At 46.3% G+C, this 20,816-nt stretch overlaps 1 protein-coding gene across 1 annotated transcript in view; it reads right to left on the bottom strand.

Annotated features, from left to right (window-relative positions):
- Nucleotides 1–2,977: 2,977 nt before the first annotated feature.
- Nucleotides 2,978–20,816, bottom strand: part of cd34 (CD34 molecule) — an 18,029-nt gene continuing 190 nt past the window's right edge. The window contains exons 2-5 of the mRNA XM_027008460.3: nt 10,932–11,033; nt 10,483–10,604; nt 5,570–5,698; nt 2,978–4,739 (exon numbers count right to left, since the gene is read on the bottom strand). Of these exons, the coding sequence (XP_026864261.2) occupies nt 4,548–4,739; nt 5,570–5,698; nt 10,483–10,604; nt 10,932–11,033 (545 nt within the window). The 3' untranslated portion in view covers nt 2,978–4,547. The remainder of the gene's footprint in view (nt 4,740–5,569; nt 5,699–10,482; nt 10,605–10,931; nt 11,034–20,816) is intronic.

The following is a 20,816-nucleotide window of genomic DNA, read 5'->3' as shown; positions in this document are numbered from 1 at the left end:
CTTTGTAGCATGTCTGACAGCGAAGCCGGATTAATGACGTGGCAGACTCTGAGGCTGAGCTCGCGGGTGCCAGACCAGACCAAAGCGTTGGATAAAGACTGTGGCTTCCCTCATCAGCTGGTACCTCTCAGCTGTGCTGGGTGGGGTGGGGTGGGGTGGGGCTACTGGGAAGGAGGAAATCCGGAAAGCCGAGCTCACACACGTTGTTTCCTGGGGCCAGTTGTTTGGACTTTTCCTGGGCAGCACAGATAAGGATTGTATCAGCACAAGGCTGGAACAGCCGAGGCATGCAGGACGTTGACGGTCATGTATCTGCTCTATAGTTTCTCTCCTTAGGTTTAAAAAAGTTCCCAGTGGGAATAAACCATGTAATAAAACATACCAATGCATGTAAAATGGCTGGCCCTAGTTTATTAGTAGAGTGTGATCTATGTGATATGTGCTTCTGTAGACCGTTCTCTGTCCTGGCTCCTAGATGGTGGCATGAACTTCCACTTGCTGTCTGCACAGCAGAGTCCCTTGCGGACTTTAAACGCAGACTGAAGGCCCATCTATTTGTGGAATATTTCAACCCTGCTCCTATGTTGACTAACTGAAACCCTAGTACTTATTGTAGGGTATTGTTTATTGCACTGATTGTTGTCTGAGATAGTTTATATGTGTTTTGCACAGCAGCAGTGATCCCTGTATTTCTACAGTATTCTAGTTTGTTGGTATGTTGGACTCTAACCTACTCTACTGTACTAGGATGTATTCTGTGATGAAATGACAAAGCACTTTTGTAAGTTTTTTCTGGATAAGAGCGTCTGCCAAATCCCGTAAATGTAAATGGTGTGCCCCTTGCACTGGACTCACACAGAGGGCATGAATGTTAGGGGGTGAAAATACACTCATGCACGTACCACAGCGGAGAGTTACGATGGCTGCAGTCTCACACCCAGCTGCTGGAGGCACGTGACATGCAGGTGTAAAGTTAGCCGCTGATCTTTGGTGTAATGTTTATGTTTACCCGCGGCATCCAAGTACAGAAGGCCACTTTCCTGCAGTCCTCTGCCTTCTCCCAGACGTGGCCAACGCCCATATAAATCTACGCCCCTCCATCTCGCGCTCGATCTCTCGATCTCTTCCAGTGCGCGTCGCTCTTCCTCTCTCCGTCTCCCGGGACGTCCTCGCGGCAGGCGCGGCCTCGTGCCTGACACGTCCCTGGCTCTTCTCTCGTCTTCTTGGCTTCTATATTATCTGCAGATCTGTGGAAGAAAACACGACGGGCCTCACAGCTGTGACAACACGTGGTCGTCGTCCCCCCCCCCCCGGGGCGGGCGGGAGGGAGGGAACATGCTTGTTTAATCCCTGACTCCTCACACGCGATCTCCGCAGGCCTCGCGGAGCCCTGTAGCGCTCTCCCGACTGATGCCTAAACCCACACGATCTCACGACCGTGGACTCTGAAGAATCACGGTGAACCAAAGGTTACATTCAGAGCTGGATTTTGCTGGGGTTTGCGTTCATAACTCTTCTTGCAGTTTCCTTCATTCGGACGCCAGCAATGTTTCTGTTGATCCTTGTAATTCAAAAAATGTTTGGCGAGACCCTGATCTGAACACTCGAGTAAGTGTCTTATATAAAAAGTGTTATGATCGTCCATGCTTAAGCAAGAGAACAACGCCAGCCGCCAGAAAGAGCACACAGAAAGAATCCTTATTTGAAAGCACCCTTTTATCTTATTAATGTAATTTAATTATTCGGTCATACAATTATAATTATAACAGAAAATAAATCGGTCACAGTGACGTGTGTGATGTTTCTTTTCATTGGTTCTAGTAGTTGGCTTGTTTCCTGCTGTGCAAAAACCATCTTTTCTTAGAGACTGGCGTATTCTTCGGCATCTGCTGATTTACAAAATTCCGTGACCCTTTGTGCGTTTTCTTTTTTTCCCAGCTGCACTCAAACCTCTCTGCCTCGGGACCAGACAGGGGCGCCTGCTGTCGCGTTTGCGCGGAATCCTTTCTTCTCTCAGAAGCTTCCTTTTCTTCACTTCCTGTTTCTGCTGGTGGCTCTGCAGCTCCTCGAGGAGTGGCGCGCGGCACTCTGCAGTCATGTGCCTCATCTCGTATGTCCTTGAGAGATTTTTTTTTGTTGTTGTTTCTAGCAAGCGTGGCATATTTATGGCAGGGGCGGGGCGCGACTGGCCTTCACGGGGATCCCGGGGGAAGAATATGAGCGCCTCCTTTAGCACCGCAAATCTAAGGCCGCGGCGGGCCTGAGGCGAGGCAGGTGGAGGCAGAGCGAGGCGTCGACAGGGATTCACGAGGCGCTGTGTACTGATCTATTCCTTATACTTTTCCATTTTTTTCAACCCTTTGTTGGTTATATCTGGGTTTTTTGGGTTTTTTTTGTGAACATTAATGTCAATAAAATTAAGGCCTCAGCATATTGGTGGAGAATTTCGTCTTTCATAGAATCGGATTGAGGATAGTTTGGGGCTGGGGGCAGTTTTCTGGTTGATGGCTTTGGTTGTTACATAAATCAAAACGTAATATCTCAGTGATAAAAGTGTTGCACAAGAGGCCAACTCCCTCTCCCCAGTCCAGTGAGTAGCGGCCAGGACGGTGATCCTAAGGACGGAGTGGAAGGAATGGGGAGGCCTTTGCTCCTGAGAGCGCAGGGGTCCGAGCATGCTGCAGATCCAGCAGTGTGTGAGGGTGCATGGGCAGTAGGCACTGCTTCTGAGAAGACTCTCCCTTTCACTATGATCTCATCACCATCACTTATTCAAGCCAGCTGTTCACTCTAACAGGATTCCACATCAGCAAAGTGTTTGCTTGCTTGTTTGTGTGTGTGTGTTCGTGTGTGTGTGTGTGTGTGTGAGAGAGAGAGAGATGAAGCAATTTATCTCAATGTTCTCTCACAAAGAACCGGATTTTTGATGATGGGGATGTTGTGCGGTTGTTGTGAGCCTCAAAAATAAGGACCCGTCTTTATGTTCCAAAACTTTATTCGTATCCCAAACTTCAAAACTTCAGTTTAATACGACTGCAGTACACAGACCTCAGACTTAGTGGAACAGCGGAATGCCGGATACGTAGAAGAGTGACGGAAGGGCGGCGAGAAAGCGAACAGAGCAGGCGACTGCACAGGCCGACGACTGGTCACAGTTACCACGCCATCCTGAAACTCTAGAGTCTACAGCCTGTTGCTATGGTAGCCTGTTGCTATGGTCACAGTATTCTGTCTATGTAGTCTATTAACACACATTAAGCTATTTGCTTCACACACACACACACACACACACACACACACACACACCTTCGGGTTTTGGTTCATGGTTTACCTGGCCGGTAATTGCAAGTGTCAATCAAATGTACGCATTAAAATGACAAGACTAGGACAAGTTTCAGAATAGTGACTAGCACTACATAGTTACACAGATATTGCAAAAAGAGCATAATACTGGTTTACAAACATAAGGCACAAATGGCACAAAACACCTCCCAGTCCATTAAAAAGTGAGATTTAGAAGTCACCACTCAACCCTGCATGTGCTGTGGGGGTTTGCAATTTTTGGACGGTGTTATGATCGGTGGTTTGCAGCGATGAAGAGTTTGCATGAGTTGTTATTCAGCCCCAGGATAGGGCTGTCCAATCACCTAAACTGCTAATCATCACATTGTCAATGTTTATATAATCAACAGTTGTATGGGACTCTTATTTCATCAGGAGATATTATTCACATGGACATATATGGATATTTCTACCAGCCATGTCACTCATACTGTTACATATATAACAACAAACAAATGCAGAAAAGACATTCAAACACACAGATGCATGCATGAATGTATGCAAACTTGCTCTCTCTGATTCACACACACGCGCACACACACACACACACGCACACTAAGTAAACGCTCTTCTCCCTCAAGCTTGGTTTTGGAGCTTGATTTCACCGTTATATGATTTACGGAGCTCAGAGGAGCAGTGTGCTCTTGGACAGGGAGATATGTAGAAGAGGCTGAAGGAGGCGGGACCTGCGACCGATCCTGGACCAGTCTGATTGCAGACACGGACACCAGCAGCCAATCACAGGAGAGGCCCTCCATCCCAGGCTTTTATTTTACACACCCCTTGTGCTCTTCATAGTATAATGGATTGTCATTATATAAGATCAAAATTACTACTGTCATCATTACCTGAACAACATAAATGTATAAGACTTGCAATTTTATTACACTTCTTAACAGTTGGAAATTTGAAGGTTTGGGTTGTGTGTTGGCTCGGGCAGGGGCTTTCCCCCGTTTCGATACCATGATTGACTTTGAGTTATTAATGTTTTTTTCTAACTATTTGATCCGATCAGAACCATCACCAGTGAATTTATTACAACAGAATTGCTCAGCGGTGGAGCATGCGCCAGATGTACTGAAAAAAAGGTCAGAGTAAGGACCGGTGCTTTACTGTGTCAGTCCCCCAGTGTCTTGAGTAGGCCAGGCTCTGTGTCTGTGGAGCAGGGTTGGGGCGCATGGGACCTGGGGGTGGAACCGACGCCCTCACAGCTCGGTATCGGCCGTCTTGCCAGAGGAGTGGCCGTTGGTGGCAGCTGGGGGCGTCTGGGTCTTCACCGCCTCGGTGGATTCCCCGTTCTGGCTGGGCTTCTCCTGCGTTTCGAGGGGTTTAAGGGGGGCCACGGACACCAGAGTGTAGCCCTGGTTCTCCTCTTCAGGCACGCAGGACTCATCAGCCTAGGGACACACACACACACACACACACACACACACAGATCTCTGGGTAAACCCATCTTCCTGCATCAGACCCATAAGAATCAAGTGTTGCTAATCATTTCAGTAATCAATTATAAACCTAAAAGGCTCTACTGATCGATACAGATGCAGCTTTCAGACGACTCCTTCCAAAGTAAAGGTTTTTTTTTCAGAGCTTGTGTTTATTCTGGAAAAAAAAAAACAGTGGAAGTCATTTGGCGTGGAGATCAGAAGGAGGATGTTTCATTCCTATGATGGCCCAGCTCTGACAGTCAGATAAGTGGAGTGATTTGGGGCAGCACTTCTGATAGGAGGAAGCCAGTTCCTTCTCACTCCACCATAAGCCTGGCACCTCTGCAGTGAGGTCATCACTGCGCGGTGAGGCCATCATTTTGCGGTGTCACCGGCCTGCCCGCTCTGGTCCCGTGCCGAACGCTTTCCGCATGGCTCCCGGGACTGTGCTGGAAAACACCTCCACTCTAACGCACACTACTGGGGTATGGATTGGAGCACAGGGGCTCGGTGTTTAAGGCAAGCGGATTTACAATCCCGCAAAAAAGGAGGTAAAAGCTAATCTAAAAAGAAAAAGAGGAGTGTATGATTCTAGGTTTCACACTCAAGAATACTTTTCTTAGAACAAAAAGTGAAGAAAAAAAAATCCACCCTTGAATGATGATGGTCACTACTTTATGAAACTAGCTTCTGCACTTTTTAGGAATGTATATGAAGTATGTGTCACTAGGTCACTGGATTAAAGAAGGTGCTCGTGTGTGTGTGTGTGTGTGTGTGTCACACTGGAGATTCCCACTCACCAGCTTTACGTCCTTGGAGTTGGTGCGGCGGTGGTGCTTCCACGTGTACCATCCTAGGAGTCCGGCGATGAGAGCCAAGCCAGTCACCAGCAAGGAAATGAAGACGGTGTTCCTCTTGGACAAATCGCCCTGCGCAGAGCAGAGAAGACAGGATAGGCTATGTGTCTAACTCACAGCAGCAAGGGGGTGTCAAGCACATCGATGATGCCACAGCGAAGCATAGTGACACTTCTGTAGTCACAACCTTGCCGTTGTGTGTTTTGTGCAATTTCCTCTTTGGGTTCAAGCTAAAAACATTGGGAGGAAAGAAACAGGCCACTTTTTAAAGCAGGGATAATGTCAATATATGTGAGACGTGCCTCCTCAGAATCTACCGAATCCCTTACCGAGTCTACCGAATCCCTTTACCGAGGCTTGTGAATCCTTTTACCGAGTCTACCGAATCCCTTTACCGAGGCTTGTGAATCCTTTTACCGAGTCTACCGAATCCCTTTACCGAGGCTTGTGAATCCTTTTACCGAGTCTACCGAATCCCTCTACCAAGTCAATCCAGGAGCATATGGTGGTTGTAACTATAAATATAAGCGTTTGGTTCCTTTAATGTCAGCATGACTTAAGTCAGAGGAAGACCCTGCAGCAGTTGAGAGGTTGGCTACAGCCGCTGAGAGCCCTTATATTCCCATGACGTGGCCTCTGTAGTGTCTACAGAGTGGGCAGTGGGGAATCTGTTCTGTGAGAGACGTGGAGAGTACGGTTAACCAAACACCAGGGTCAGTGTGCAAGTGTGTGTGCGTTGGCGAGTGTGTGCGGATGTGTGTATGTGTGGGCATGAGTGTGTGTGTGTGTGTGTGTGTGTGTGCGCGCACGTTTGCGTTTGCAAGCACACACCCAAACAATTTATAAAACGATGCTGATCATAATGATAGGCTGGTATCTTCTGCAGCCATGATATTTGGCTTACACTTAATTAAACATTTATTTTTTGACATATCCTCTCATTTCCATAAGTCAAAGTGTTCTTATTGTACATCCTGTTTGTGAAATGTAACCAGTTAATTCCAGTTGTTGCTCTGGTGCAACCCAGATTTATATCTTTAATCAATGCTCCATTCCTCGAAATGGTCAGTTTCCTGTGAAATCCTATTTAGGTTAAAATTTGACAGGAAACACCAGCAGAATTCAGTAGCAAATCCATTTCTCTCAGTACTTGATACAGTAGCAGATGGGTAATGGGGCTACATTTGGAAGACACCTTTTAGTGATATGCATGTATGTTCTTTTTGATTTGTAGATGATTTGGAAGAACCGTTCAGGAGGCAAACGGCTTATAAGTGTAGAAGTGACTGTACTATGAACTGTCCTATATGTCTGGCAGCAATACTGTAGGCCTGATGTCAAACCACTGATTGCTTGGAGGCCATTTTAAGAGTCATTAGTCTCCCTCCGGTCTTTGTCCAGTTTCTCTTTACTCTCTCACCAGTCTCCATCCAGTGTCGCTCCAGTTGTTTGGGTATCACATGGCTAAATAGGTAGTTGGTATGTTTATCTTTGTTGTGCTATGTTCTAAAAGTAACTTATGGTAAACAATTTATGAGCAAAGGAAGCATATGTTCCACACCAGCCATGAGTCTCTTGGTAAGCGATGGCTGGCAGTCTTGTCAGTCTTGCGTTCTATGTGCTCATTAGTCCTTGCTGTATTTCCATAGACGTCAGGTGCACATCTCAGAATGAGTAGAATGAGTAATGTCTGTTCTCTCTTCGGCTTAAACAGAGACAGCATAGTATAAGCCATGGCAGGTACTTAGAGTTAAGGGACTTTTATAGTCCTAAAGTGGGCTTTGTGTTTTCGGTTGACTTTATCTAGCCTCACAAGCTGCCAAGGAAGGAAACTTCAGTCGAGAGAAGATAGATTTGCGTCCTGAGGCTGTCCGGGGATGTTTTAACGTGCAGCGCCACTACTAGGAGATCCGCTTCTACTTTCCACTTTAGAACTACCACTAAATCATTCTTTCACACCACGGTTTAGCCCATGATGGACCGTGTGCTTCCACTTCCTGTGGCAACAGTTACCACCGCAACCACCATGAAGTGGTCAGGCAGAGGAAGTGAAGTTCCATGGAGGACGTACACCCCTGCAAACATCTGTGCATATCTGAAGGCTGTGATGCATATCTGAAGGCTGTGATATCATAACACTGGGGCTAGTGTGAATGCTAGAGTGTTTTGACCTCGGACCAGTAAATAGAGGAATTTTTCCTGGGTATAATATGAGCATAACTGATCAGTGTAAGACTGATATTCTAGACTTGGCATCTAGTGGTATTGACTGCAGCTCCTATTGCAGTAGATGTCACTTTTGTACCTTTTGCGAGCTTTTACTCTACCAGTTCAAAGGTTTCTGGATGCAGGTCTTTTGCCCAACTGCTCTGCAAGCCGTGTGCAGGGCCTGTGGCCTTGCAGATGGCCGGAGGCTGTTGGGACAGTGTTTCCCCCTCTCTGCTAGGGACAGAGAAATCAGACCGGCGTTCTATTAGTGCATCACGCAGATTCTCCAGATAACACCCGGATTATAAGTGCAGGGGTTTGCAGAGAAGCTGCTGTAGAATGAAGGCTGGTGGGGCAGGGTGTGTGTGTGTGTGTGTGTGTGTGTGTGTGTGTGTGTGTGTGTGTGTGTGTGGTGGGGGGGGCGGTATGTGATTATAAAGGTGTTTGAAGAATCTTTGGAAATAACATGAGAAGAAAACACATCTGTCCTTCAGAAAAGGGAGTGGCCACAAATATCCCAGTTATGGGAATATCTCGCTCGGAATATCTCACCAGATCATGTTCTGCTGTTAAACATAGGGAGAGAAGCAGGGAATAAACCTCTCAGTGTGAGAAGTGCAGGAATGTATTGCTAAATATGGATAATATTCCCATGTGAAAATGTGAAGGGTTCCCCTATGAGACATGCCAGCCTAAAAGAACTAATGACAAAAACTAGATTATCATAGATTAGTCTTGCTAATCTATTCAGTATTCCTGTGTAAACATGTTTTCATTTGACCCTTGAAGTCATGGAAATATTTACAGACACTTAAACAATGTCTTCAGTGTTTCTCATAGAGTTTAGCCCCCTCCCCTACTTTTAAGTCCTGCATAGCAAAACAGGAGAATAAAGTTCTGATCTTCTCTTAGTGTTTGTTTAGTGTTCATTTTACTGTCATTCACTAATCAAAACCATGGGATAGTCATAAAGACCACAAAATACCCACAAACACCAGCTTGCGTTCATGTGAAACATGCACAGACTCTGCTGCTATTAAACTGGTATTCAGGAGGGTGTAATAGGTAGAATGTCCTGGAGGGTGTAGTAGTTAGATTGTTCAGGAGGGTGTAGTATTTAGAATGTTCTTAATGGAGGGTGTAGTATTTAGAATGTTCTGGAGGGTGTAGTATTTAGAATGTTCTAAATGGAGGGTGTAGTATTTAGAATGTTCTGGAGGGTGTAGTATTTAGAATGTTCTGGAGGGTGTAGTATTTAGAATGTTCTGGTAGGTGTAGTATTTAGAATGTTCTAGAAGGTGTAGTATTAATGTTCTGGAGAGTGTAGTATTAAGAATGTTCTGGAGGGTGTAGTATTAATGTTCTGAAGGGTGTAGTATTTAGAATGTTCTGGAGGGTGTAGTATTAATGTTATGGAGGGTGTAGTATTTAGAATGTTCTGGAGGATGTAGTATTTTGAATGTTCTAGAGGGTGTAGTATTAAGAATGTTCTAGAGGGTGTAGTATTTAGAATGATCTGGAGGGTGTAGTATTAAGTGAGACGTGGTAAGGGGGACTTGCTGAGACGTCCTGTTGTGCAGTGTTCTGCTCTCTTACAGTGCTGCATTTTGATGTGTGGACCAGTGTAAACACACACAGCTCAGTAAACCAAAATACGAACACATCCAACAGAAAGAGATGTATGTGCATTTTCAAATGAAAGTCTGAGCACGTCAATCCCAACCACTTGTTCTCTTTAATCTCACTAGAAACTAGGGAGGACATATTTGCACATAATAGAACATTTTGTATGACCAACGATTTGAATTATTCCAGGAGAACTCCAGAAACAGGACTGTAACAGGAAACATGACTGTAAAGAACTCCACAAATGTGCCTGTCACAGAAACGGGTTTGAAAGTGTTTTCATTTCATTGCTTTCTGTATTTTCCCACAACCACATCTGGGTATCCGTTTGGAGAAATGGTTAGAGGTATAATCCTGATGATCAATTTTCTTTCCTCTTGCTCATGTCTGCTTCTGTTTCGCTCGTGTAGGTGACATCACGGTAATGATGAACACGGTCAATATACTCAGAAGTTAAATAAGTTAAATATGGAAGTTAAATATTCTGCTTACAATTAAATGTAATAGGACAAAGTGCATTTGGTAAATGTGCTTAAGCAATATAGACTACAGGATGTTTTAAATTTTGAATTACGAGGACCAGATGGACCCCGAGAGATACACGACCACCTTTCACTTTTAAGCGGTATGTATTTTTGTTATGCTCACTTTGGACTTGCCCATTGGCGATCATTACATTTTTAATGATTGATCAATTAATTGATTGAAATCTGGAGGGTGAGGGCTAGCATTTGTTTCCCCTACAAGATCTGCAGGCAGTCACCGCCTTTGGCATGTATTGTCATGTCACCATTCATCCACTGTTGTAAGACTGCAATGGACCACTGGCCTGACTCTGTGGAGAAAGAGCCAGTTGAACCATGGATGCACGTGGCATTGCCAGCAAACTAACGTAGGTCCCAACTTTTTCTTTCCAGCCACTGCTGACTCATCGAATCATTGCAGTAATTTGGTGGTACACTACTCTAATAGCACTGAAACACTGTAGCAAATCACTCTCAGGGCATGTCAGAATCACTCACCGTATCAGAAGATTTATTGTTCGTTGTGGTCTGGTTATATGGGGTCATGGTAACATTCTGGCTGCTGAACGTGGTCTCATTTTGGGGTGTGACAGAGGTTGTAGAATGAGACATAACGGAATCTGTAAACAGACATGTAAGAGTCAACTCAGGGATTGAACTTGTGGTAACGTTTTTCACTGAGGTGCAGTACAACCCAAAAGCCTGTGACCGCTACCAAAAGCTGAAGACTGTCAATGCTTCTCAGCACAGTGGAGGATATAAGGAAGCAGAACACAACGCCCAGTAGCATGCCACATCTACCATGCTACATACGCAAGCAGCTTAAACATAATGGTTCATGAATAACGATAGTTAATGAGAAGTGCCACTTTAAAAGGGTCACCCTGAACTGTCAAAGCAATCAATCACGGGAGAAGACATGGAAGCACAGAGGAACGGGTTCTTACCAGTGGCAGTTGAGAAGTTAGCGGTTACAGTTTGAGCCGTTGAGAAATTCTCCGGCATCGCGTTGTCTGGAGCCTCTGAAGTGAGATTCTGCCCCCGGCAACCTAGACATGGTGGGTCGTGGACGGTGACGTTAGCACAGAAGTGAACAGTCCACTGCAAGCTGTAATGATTATCACAGAATTCAGCAGTGACTGGGTGAAAGGCTCTGGAGGAAAACCATCTGGGTCAGATGTGTGTACCCGTCGTCCGTATCCCATCAACTTCGCCACTCTGTAACTGTTTTGTACGGCCAAGTGGGGGTGGTGATGGTGGTGGTGGAGGTGGAGGGGGCGGTGGTGGGGGTGGGGGTGGTGATGGTGGTGGTGGAGGTGGAGCTGGGGATGGTGGTGGTGGCGGTGGAGGGGGCGGTGGGGGCGGTGGTGGGGGTGGGGGTGGTGATGGTGGTGGTGGAGGTGGAGCTGGTGATGGTGGTGGTGGAGGTGGAGCTGGGGATGGTGGTGGTGGCGGTGGAGGGGGCGGTGGGGGCGGTGGTGGGGATGGGGGTGGTGATGGTGGTGGTGGAGGTGCAGCTGGGGATGGTGGTGGTGGCGGTGGAGGGGGCGGTGGGGGCGGTGGTGGGGGTGGGGGTGGTGATGGTGGTGGTGGAGGTGGAGCTGGGGATGGTGGTGGTGGCGGTGGAGGGGGCGGTGGTGGGGGTGGGGGTGGTGATGGTGGTGGTGGAGGTGGAGCTGGGGATGGTGGTGGTGGCGGTGGAGGGGGCGGTGGGGGCGGTGGTGGGGGTGGGGGTGGTGATGGTGGTGGTGGAGGTGGAGCTGGGGATGGTGGTGGTGGCGGTGGAGGTGGAGGTTTGGGGATCGGCTTCGACCTTCTATTGCAAAACAGAAGCCGCCCTGAACTCACGTTCTCCAAGTCTGAGTTTCCGAGTTTCATCCTGCATTCATTTTTTTTTTCTTGTTTATAGTCTATTACGCATGTGAAATATGCACATTCTCTTGTTAAGATGACGTGTCCTAGAATGTTAGTGTGCCGTTGTTCCGAAGATTTCCTTACGCCAGTAAACTCCCTGCCTTTTCCTATGCAGGAGATACAGGATGGAAAACCAACTAGTTGTTAGCACTTCGGAACGCTGTCAGAGATTGATTCCAGCTAGTTTAAAGCAATTTCTCCTTCAACATAATTTGTCATGTTGTGCCTTTACAGCCTTGTGCCTCATACTACCTCAGGTTACTTTTTTCATCCTCAGTCGGTGAAAAGGTATCTTTTTATTAAGCTTTATCCAATTCTTTGCCAAAACCAGCGAGCGAGGTATTCCGGGGAGCAGCTGTCTCCGCAAAGCATCCCCGTGCCATTCCTAGCACGAGGGTGGCGTGTTTGCAACAGAGGTGGACGATGGGTTAAACAGGCCAGCCTCTGCCCGGCCTCCACCAACCCCCACCGAGCAGCACAATGTGGTGTTTGCACAGGCACCCTGAGTAATTAATAGCTTGAGTGAGAGGTTAATGCCTCCCCATCCTGTACAAATAAACGTCACCCTGGAAAAGGCGTGACGCTCAGCTCTGCCACACCTCACCGTGCTCCCTTGGACAGGATTATCATGGTAAAACATGGACATTTTTCAGGATTAACTGTATCAAATGATAACGCACATAACACGGCTTTTGGATCAAGCTTCTTTTTTGTTTGTTTTCCTCTTATTTCAAAATATTACAGTATGTTGTCAATAAGGTACTCAACTGTGCTTACTTGTCACATGTATTTAATAAATGTGCCACAGAGGTGTATAGATTAAACCAAATTATTATTGCTAAAAACCTGAATTATCTAGTGATCACATTCCATTTTAACTGTGAAACCCAAGGAGTGTGCTCCTGTCCGAGCTGATCCAGGGACTTTTACTGTGGCAGCAGCAGGCCTGAGACATTCTTCATGACTCGGCATGTCCAGCTTTCAAACTCATTTTCACCCAAGCTCCAGAATTCCAGCTGGAGCGCACACTGGCTGACATGTCCATAACGATGTGGAGGGTGCGCCCTTCCCCTGAGGAGCAGGATCCTCCAGCCAGCACACGACAGGGTCCGCTGGTCTCAGCAGGTGTCGGGCCATACACCGGACCTTAGAAGATCAGATCCAAACAGTGACATCTTGAACTGTGGATCTCAAATCCAATTTCTTCTAATTATTAGTGTTTAATTGAATAATTAATGCTGACTGCCCATTCTGTCCCGGGTAATGGGACAGTGGAAAATCTGTAGTACGTGTACCTAGCTCTGTAGTTTGAATATGTATGTTTTATCCATAAATTAACTTTCACTGATTACAGAACCCAGGAGGAGATTTTGGATTTGAGGTGCAGAATTACAAGTTTCCCCACAGGCCTGTATTTTCAATCACTTTTTAAAAAGTGCTGTGCACATTCTTTAGCAGTACATATACACAGCTTGCTGTTACAAACGCAGCCTTCAGTTAAAGGTTCCCCATTTTGGAACCAAGCTGTGTCCTCTAAGCTGAGCTGCTGTAATGGGCACCATGAAGAACAGGTGATATATTTAAGTGGCTGTACTGGGCATAATTCCTGAATCTCCTAAGAGTGTCAGTAAACCAGTACCCCATGGCTGACATGTCCATGGATGTTCTAACTTCCCTTATGAGAACCTGAGAACCAACAATGCACTGCTTGCATTCTGAGTAGCTGGATGCATCCAAAGTCATTATCCTTACGCTGCACAAAAAAAAGAAAAGAAAAGTAAATTCATCAAAGGGCAATGCAAAAATGTACCAGAGCGAACAGGGGTAAACACTTACATCAGTGCCTCAGCTGTCTGAGGGTTTAGGAGGGGACGCGCCTGAATGATGACAGACGAACCTCTGGAGCCACACAGCTGGGACATTCATGCTCTGTGGTAAGCAGCATCATCTGGCACAAGCCGAGAGTCAGGTTTTGGAATGAACATGATGTAAACTAGCGTACAGCTTCACAGTGAGCATGCAGAGTTCAGCTTGGTCCCTCCTGACTATGGCTTGTATCTCAGAGATTTGCAAATGCATGTTTCCCGCGTGACTATGTAGATCACATATGCAGAGGGAACATGTAGGTCCATCTACCTTGTTTATTTGTAATGTATCAACAGGACATAAAGGTCTTTATGCCTTTATGAATTTGTGTATGTGTAGAGTGCCAGGATCTGCACATATTTCACATAACGCACATAACTCTATTCCTATGTTTATATCCTGGCCTGTATCGGGAAAACCGCTTCGATTCCTGGGTTCAGTGGAGAACATGGAATACCCTTTATACAGGATCATGCACTCCCATGTACGGCCGCTCATGTAGGTTTCCGCAGCAGAGCAGGACGTAAGCCAAAGGGTGGGACGAGCTTAAAGATGTTTCGCTTTTGTTCCTGTTGCCATAGCAAACTGGGCTTCGGTAACAGATGTTTGTATGGCTGGAGATGTGTAGCAGGCATGTTGGAGGCAAAGAGCCAGGACCTGGAGCCAGACGGGTGGGGGTCAGGATGGGGCCCGTGAGCCACGCTAAAGCCCAGCGACAGTCGCCATTCATTAACGTGTGAGCTTATGGGTGTTCAGATCCCATAATGCTTTACTCACATTCTAGGACGCGATACACCCCGGAAGGCATTATCCGTATGTTGTGGTAGCGGCACTAAACTGTGTTAAATTTGTGACATGTTCCCAGCTTTTGTGTCGGGTCCTGCTCTCTTTTAACCAGTGATTGTCTCCTGAGATTGTGGGCCAAGTGTACATGCACAGAGCCAAAGCATTCTCTCTCTGAGCTCGTACTCAAATAAGAGAAAATCACTATGAGTGTTTCACAGTGTAGAAGCCAGGTTTTGCTGACAAGGCATCGATGGATCAACCTCACTTTCCGGCCTCATTACCACACACCTTTAAGTGCTGGAGAACACTGGATATGAGGTGTTCCTGAATAGCTTTTTTTTGGTCAAGCAACATGCCAACATCATATCATAAAATCACATCTTCAGGTGTTGGCAGTGCTGAGGGAAAGTGTGAGGCCCAGTGCAATCTGCAATGTTCCATCCCCAGCAGAACAGCCCTGAAGACCCAGCAGAACAGCCCTGAAGACCCAGCAGAACAGCCCTGGAGACCCAGCAGAACAGCCCTGGAGACCCAGCAGAACAGCCCTGGAGACCCAGCAGAACAGCCCTGAAGACCCAGCAGAACAGCCCTGGAGACCCAGCAGAACAGCCCTGGAGACCCAGCAGAACAGCCCTGAAGACCCAGCAGAACAGCCCTGGAGACCCAGCAGAACAGCCCTGGAGACCCAGCAGAACAGCCCTGGAGACCCAGCAGAACAGCCCTGAAGACCCAGCAGAACAGCCCTGAAGACCCAGGAGCCAACATTAGGGAGTCCACCATGATCCAGCTCAGGCTGCCCATGGTGTTACATAATCCGCCATGGTGAGGTAATGAGGTCCCTTAGGCATCCAAACTGCTCATAAATAAGCACACACACCCCCACCCCCGAAATAACAGTGCTTCCACATCCTGTCTCAACAGGATGTGAGTGTATGTTTAAGAGCATCCAGTGCAAATGTGCTGGAAAATGATGACGACTCTGAAGAAAGCATGTGCTTCCTCCTCACAAGATCAAGTGTTTAGTTAAATCCTACTTATAACTGGAATGCTTCATGACAGAAAATAAACAATCTTCAATTTGTGCTTACTTTGCAGGCTAAATGCTGAATGCGAATACTACCTCAGTAATTATCTACTAAGAAAGACCACTAATTTCTCAGTCTCATAGGCTGGTTATCTTTACCACCGAGATGGCCATCCAATAATAACCCTTTAACTCTGACATAACCTTAAGCTCCAGAAACGTAGGAGCAAAACCAAACTGGATTGGCAGAGCAGGAAGCCTTAAAAGGTCAAAGAAGTGGAGGCTGTTAATCTGTTCTGCGTTTTTCTCTGAGAGGGGTTAAAGGTGTAGTTGCTCCACCCGCCGGTGCCGCCGTTTGTTTTTTTGTTTTTTTTTTCAACCGAATGGAACGGGGGTGAATGAATGAATCATATTCCTGTCCGTCAAGGAAAGCTGTCTGTGCCCCCAAGATGGTGAACAGGATGAGACACTAACCGTGTTTGGATTGGTCTGACTGAACCGTGAGATGGAAGCTGGACATGCCATGAACGCTCCAACAATACCCTCAATACAAAATGTTCGCAATACTTCCAGTGCATTGTGCCGGATCCGACTAATTACAGAACAGATTCTTTTAATTACACATGAGTTCTCATATTCAGGTTGCCTGCAAGGTCTGATTTATAGTAGAGGAAAGGCCAGGCTTGCTACAAGCACCTTGGCAGGAATGTGATGTCTGTGCTGTGCATCTGATGAATGTCTGAGATCCTGACTGTGGTAGATGTGTGCGTATGTGTGTGTGTGTGTGTGCTCATACCGTCACTGAAGTTGTAAGTCAAGCTGTATTTGTATGAAATCCTTGTTTCCTAAGACACATTCCCCCTTTTTATAACACACGGAGGAGCTTTCTGTTCCTTCGAATCGCAGCTGCCAAGCCCCACCCACAACTCCAACCACAGTTCACAACTGCAGATGTCTGTGGACTGCGTCCAAGCTCGTTGTGCTTGACATGAGTGTGTAGATCGTTCCAAGGCTTTGTGTAACTGGATATCTAAATGTTGGGTCCACTGCAAGTTTAACCTACACGGTGCCTTTGGAGAAAGCCGCATCAGGAACGAGAAAAGGATGGGGGAATTGTGCGGCTTTGAGAAAGTTTTTTTTATTTTTATTATTATCATTTTCCTTCACAAAAAACGAAAGTTGAAATTGTGGTCTGTACCCTCCCTCCTCTTGTCTAACCGTTACAAATCCCCCGGGTTCTTCGACACCGTGATGAACGGCTGGGTGGGTGGTGGGGGGGGGGGGGCAGTCATGAGAAAGTTTTGCTACTCTAAGAGGCAGGAAAATGTTTTCAGTTAGGGAACATTAGACAGACTGGCTTGTGTTGTGCTGCTTGGTGGACGTTAATTAGCCTGGGTAATTATTGCAGCAGTTAACCCCTTAAACCCAGATGCAGAAGGCCCTTTCTGCTTTATGATCTGTATTATTCTCTTTAAGTGCTAGACTACCTTATTGCCATAATTGTGACTATTATGACATGAAAAGAGCATGATGGAAAACAGCTGAAAATTCCTTCCTGTGCACAAAGTTCCAGTTTAAGTCGACATCATTTCTGATTTCTGAGTCAGGATTGTGAGTCGTTGAGGTGGAACAACACCATACCATATGGTGGTCAAGCAAATATTTCTGATATTATAAACAAGCTGTTAATTTGTTAATCAATTCTTTCTGAATCCTTGCGGCCACAGCATTACTGAATTTGTCATTGCCACACTGATATTTTCCATTGTTGTGGTGTTGTCAAACTACTTTGGTGATGCAAGTGGTAGGCTCAACGAATCTGATGTCGGAGTTTCCACTTGAAGCAGAGTTGTGCGTACCCAAGGGCTAATTATACTCCAATATTTTGACTCTTTTTGGACGCTCCTGATGCCAGAGTTTCTCATCCAGAATGAATGTGCAGCAGTGGGAGAAAATTCAATTGATCTTAAACGTCCAACAACTGTAAACCTGCAGTGGTTCACCAAGCAGGGAACAAAAGTTTAATGAGAACAGCATTAACCGAAAGCAGAGACGTGAGTCCAAATGGCCTTCTGTTGTTCGTTAAATGCATCTAGCAAACAAATAGCCAACATGAGGCTTTTGTTCAGCCTTTGCCTGCCTGTAGGTCTCCAGAACCAAGTGTTCTTTCACACATGATCATGGTCAGGTTGTGCGTTGTGCTACAGACATGTATTATATAATCTTATTGGCTATAGGGTGCTCTTTCTTTGACCTTATTCATACACTTTCAAATAGTGTATGAAAAAAGTCAGGTTGCCAACTACTCGGCACCAGAGGGTTTTTTTCCGGAGTTGGTCTAATCAAAATGACTCTCTCTCATCGGTCATTAACCATGTCCTGCCGAGTTCCAGTCATTCGTTCACTTCACTAATTACACAACATCCTGATCTGTTGACTCCCTTCAGATAATCCACACCCGAAGCTAAGTGATGTAAGCCATATCATCATACTAAAGGCCCCCACACCCTTGGTTCCATGACGTTAGCAGGGGTTTGCAGACATGCGAGGCCGCCAGAAGGCATGGTTTAAGACCATGAGAAAAACGAACGACACTTTGCAGTCCTAGTTTGAGTTGGCTCAAGACCCAAATGGCTGCCAAGGAGCATGCTGGGGACATGAGGCAGAGAGAAATGAGGTCTCTCGTCTTATTGGTCTCCCCCCCCCCGCCCCCCAGTGGCGTGCCTCTTCTCAGCACCCTGGCCATCTGTCTTGCTTTTATCACCGTCTCTATCATACTAACGGCATGTGGAAGAAAGACACTCACAGACATCAAATTCCCTTCCCTTTGTGGCCAGACTGTGTGCCATTGTGGGGTGGAATGCTTGTCAAATTTGGCATCTGCTCTCCACTGAATGGCTTGGCTGTTTTAATCGGGCCAATAAAAATGTCAATCAGGCTATACTGGGACAATGTTAAGACAGTGAGCATGGTATCCACTAAGGTCTCTCAGCGTTGTAGTTGAAGCTGCCCAAGGTTCCCACAAACATCGCCCACTGTTATTCTGGTTGTTCGTTGTATCATTGAAACTCTGGACACTTTTCAACTACACATAAATAACTTTGTTATCAGTGGAAACAACCCTGTTCCTGGTCATATTAGGTGTTGTGGTTAACGAAGTGCAAAAGGTTTCTCCCCAAGTTCCAAAAAGCTCTTAGCTTTAATCATCTCCGGGTCGGCCCTTCTGCCCCTGCGCCATCCCGTTGATTAACGGCCGAGTTCTTGTTAAAAGGAAAATGGCTTAACTGAACTCTGCTGGTACTAGCATGAGCAGATTGTTAGCTGTGCTAAGAGCATTGTCCATCGGACCGTCTGAAGAGTCTCTCACGCTACCCCTCCTCCATCTTCTTCCGTAACAGAGACTTCTGTGTCGACGGGTCTCTGACAGCTCTGGACGGGGCGGCAGATCATCACTGAGGGTTTGTGGGTAAACCTCAGCTCAGACAGCAGGCAGCTCCACCCCCACTCATCTGCTTGGCCTTTCACTTTGCCGCTAATTCAGCGGGGATGCTTGTACACAGAATACAGAAGAGGAGCAGCATGTACTCCTCTGATCGACTGCAAGTGCTTGATGTTTTAGATACGATATAAGCGTTAACACACTTGGTGATTGAAAACCAAGATACCGATTAGCAGTTATCTGTAAAACATTTCCCCAGATGCTTGTCCATGTCTACTAGCTCGAAGTTTTATATATTTTTAAAGCGTCCAGAATCAACCGCCCTGACTCTTTTGGACTAATGACACAAAATGGCCCGTGGCTCCTTATTTCCAGCAGATATAGTTAGAAGGAAAATGCACAGAATGCTTTCTGTCTGTGCTGACCACCCCTGAGCAAAATCTCTAACATTAGTGCCAACTGCACACACATGTCAGCAATGTGCCAGGCTGGTGAGAATGGTCATATGTGGTAGTCTTTGGTTTCAAATAAGTGAAGGGTGGGGTCTTAACAGCAACACCTCCTTGCTGTTCCTAAACATTAAAATTAAGATTAAGATTAGGATTAAGATTACGATATTGGCAGACATTCCTGTCTGAAAACTGAAGGGTAACTGCAGTGTTGAAAGTGTCTGAGGGGAACCCTAAATGAATTCCAGGACACATAAACTTTAAACAGCATGTCACAAACAAACTTAATTTGCTCTTTAACATAAAAATCGATATAATAATCAGACGAATCTATCTTTGTGTGTGCATGTGTGAGTTTTAGGTCACTACTTTGCCCCTCTGCTAATAGCACACACTGTAATGCCTGTCTATGAGTTTAGCCGTTACAGACAAACCCAGGGCAGCCAGAAAGCTCTGGAAAGAATATCCCCCTGAACGGAGTGACATCTTTGTTCCTCACACACAGGGCAGGTGTCCAAGTAGGACCTCACCCTGCAATTAACAGTAGTAGTGGTGGCTTCACCTCTCTCTCCTTCAGTGGGGATGAGTGGGGGGTGGGCTTGGGTGGGGCAGAGGTCATCCTCTACCCCCCTCTGCCCCCAAATATGTTTGCTCCCAACACCTTCAGACCTTTTCCTCAACCCCCGTCTTGAGTCGACAGACATGCGGTCACCTCCCCAACTGCAGCACAGCACACTTCAGCCTACTGAGTTGTAACGTAAACACGCGTTTCTCCTTGGATGAGCATTACGAAAACACAGGAAGGAGCACATCCTATGCACAGCATCCCAAACAGTTACCGTCAGGTTTCCTGTCACAAACATCAGTAAGGGAGGGTAACAGACAAAAGAAAATTTACTCCCGACTGTCTACCACTGACCGCACTTACGTCATTCCTACACACACGCGCACACACACACACACGCACATTCCTGCCCAGCTTCACCCAGTCAGAGGGTAGGATGTGCCCCATAATTACCCTCCACGGTAAGTTTCCAGAGTGGACCAGGCTACCTTTGTTCCACCTTCCCACTCTTTTTTCTCCAGGCTGCTCTGTGTAAACACCGCTAGCTGCCCACCACCCAATCAGCCCGGCCAAAGCTGAGTACCTTTTACAGCGCACCGTAAAGTCTCAACGAAAAGCAAACTCATGAATTACTTTTTATATTTGGCTAGTTAGCTCTCCCAGCAAGAGTTTGTAATATCAACCAAGAACCCGAAAGCTCAAATAAGGAACGGTGGAAAAATTCTGTGGTTCAAACAGAAAGCCGATTATCGGCTCCAATGCGTTTGAAAAAGAGGAAAAAACAAACAA

This window comes from Electrophorus electricus, chromosome 21 (assembly GCF_041902795.1).
Source record: "Electrophorus electricus isolate QZ-2024a chromosome 21, ASM4190279v1, whole genome shotgun sequence".
NCBI lineage: Eukaryota > Metazoa > Chordata > Actinopteri > Gymnotiformes > Gymnotidae > Electrophorus > Electrophorus electricus.
This window is presented reverse-complemented; position numbering and strand designations above follow the sequence as displayed.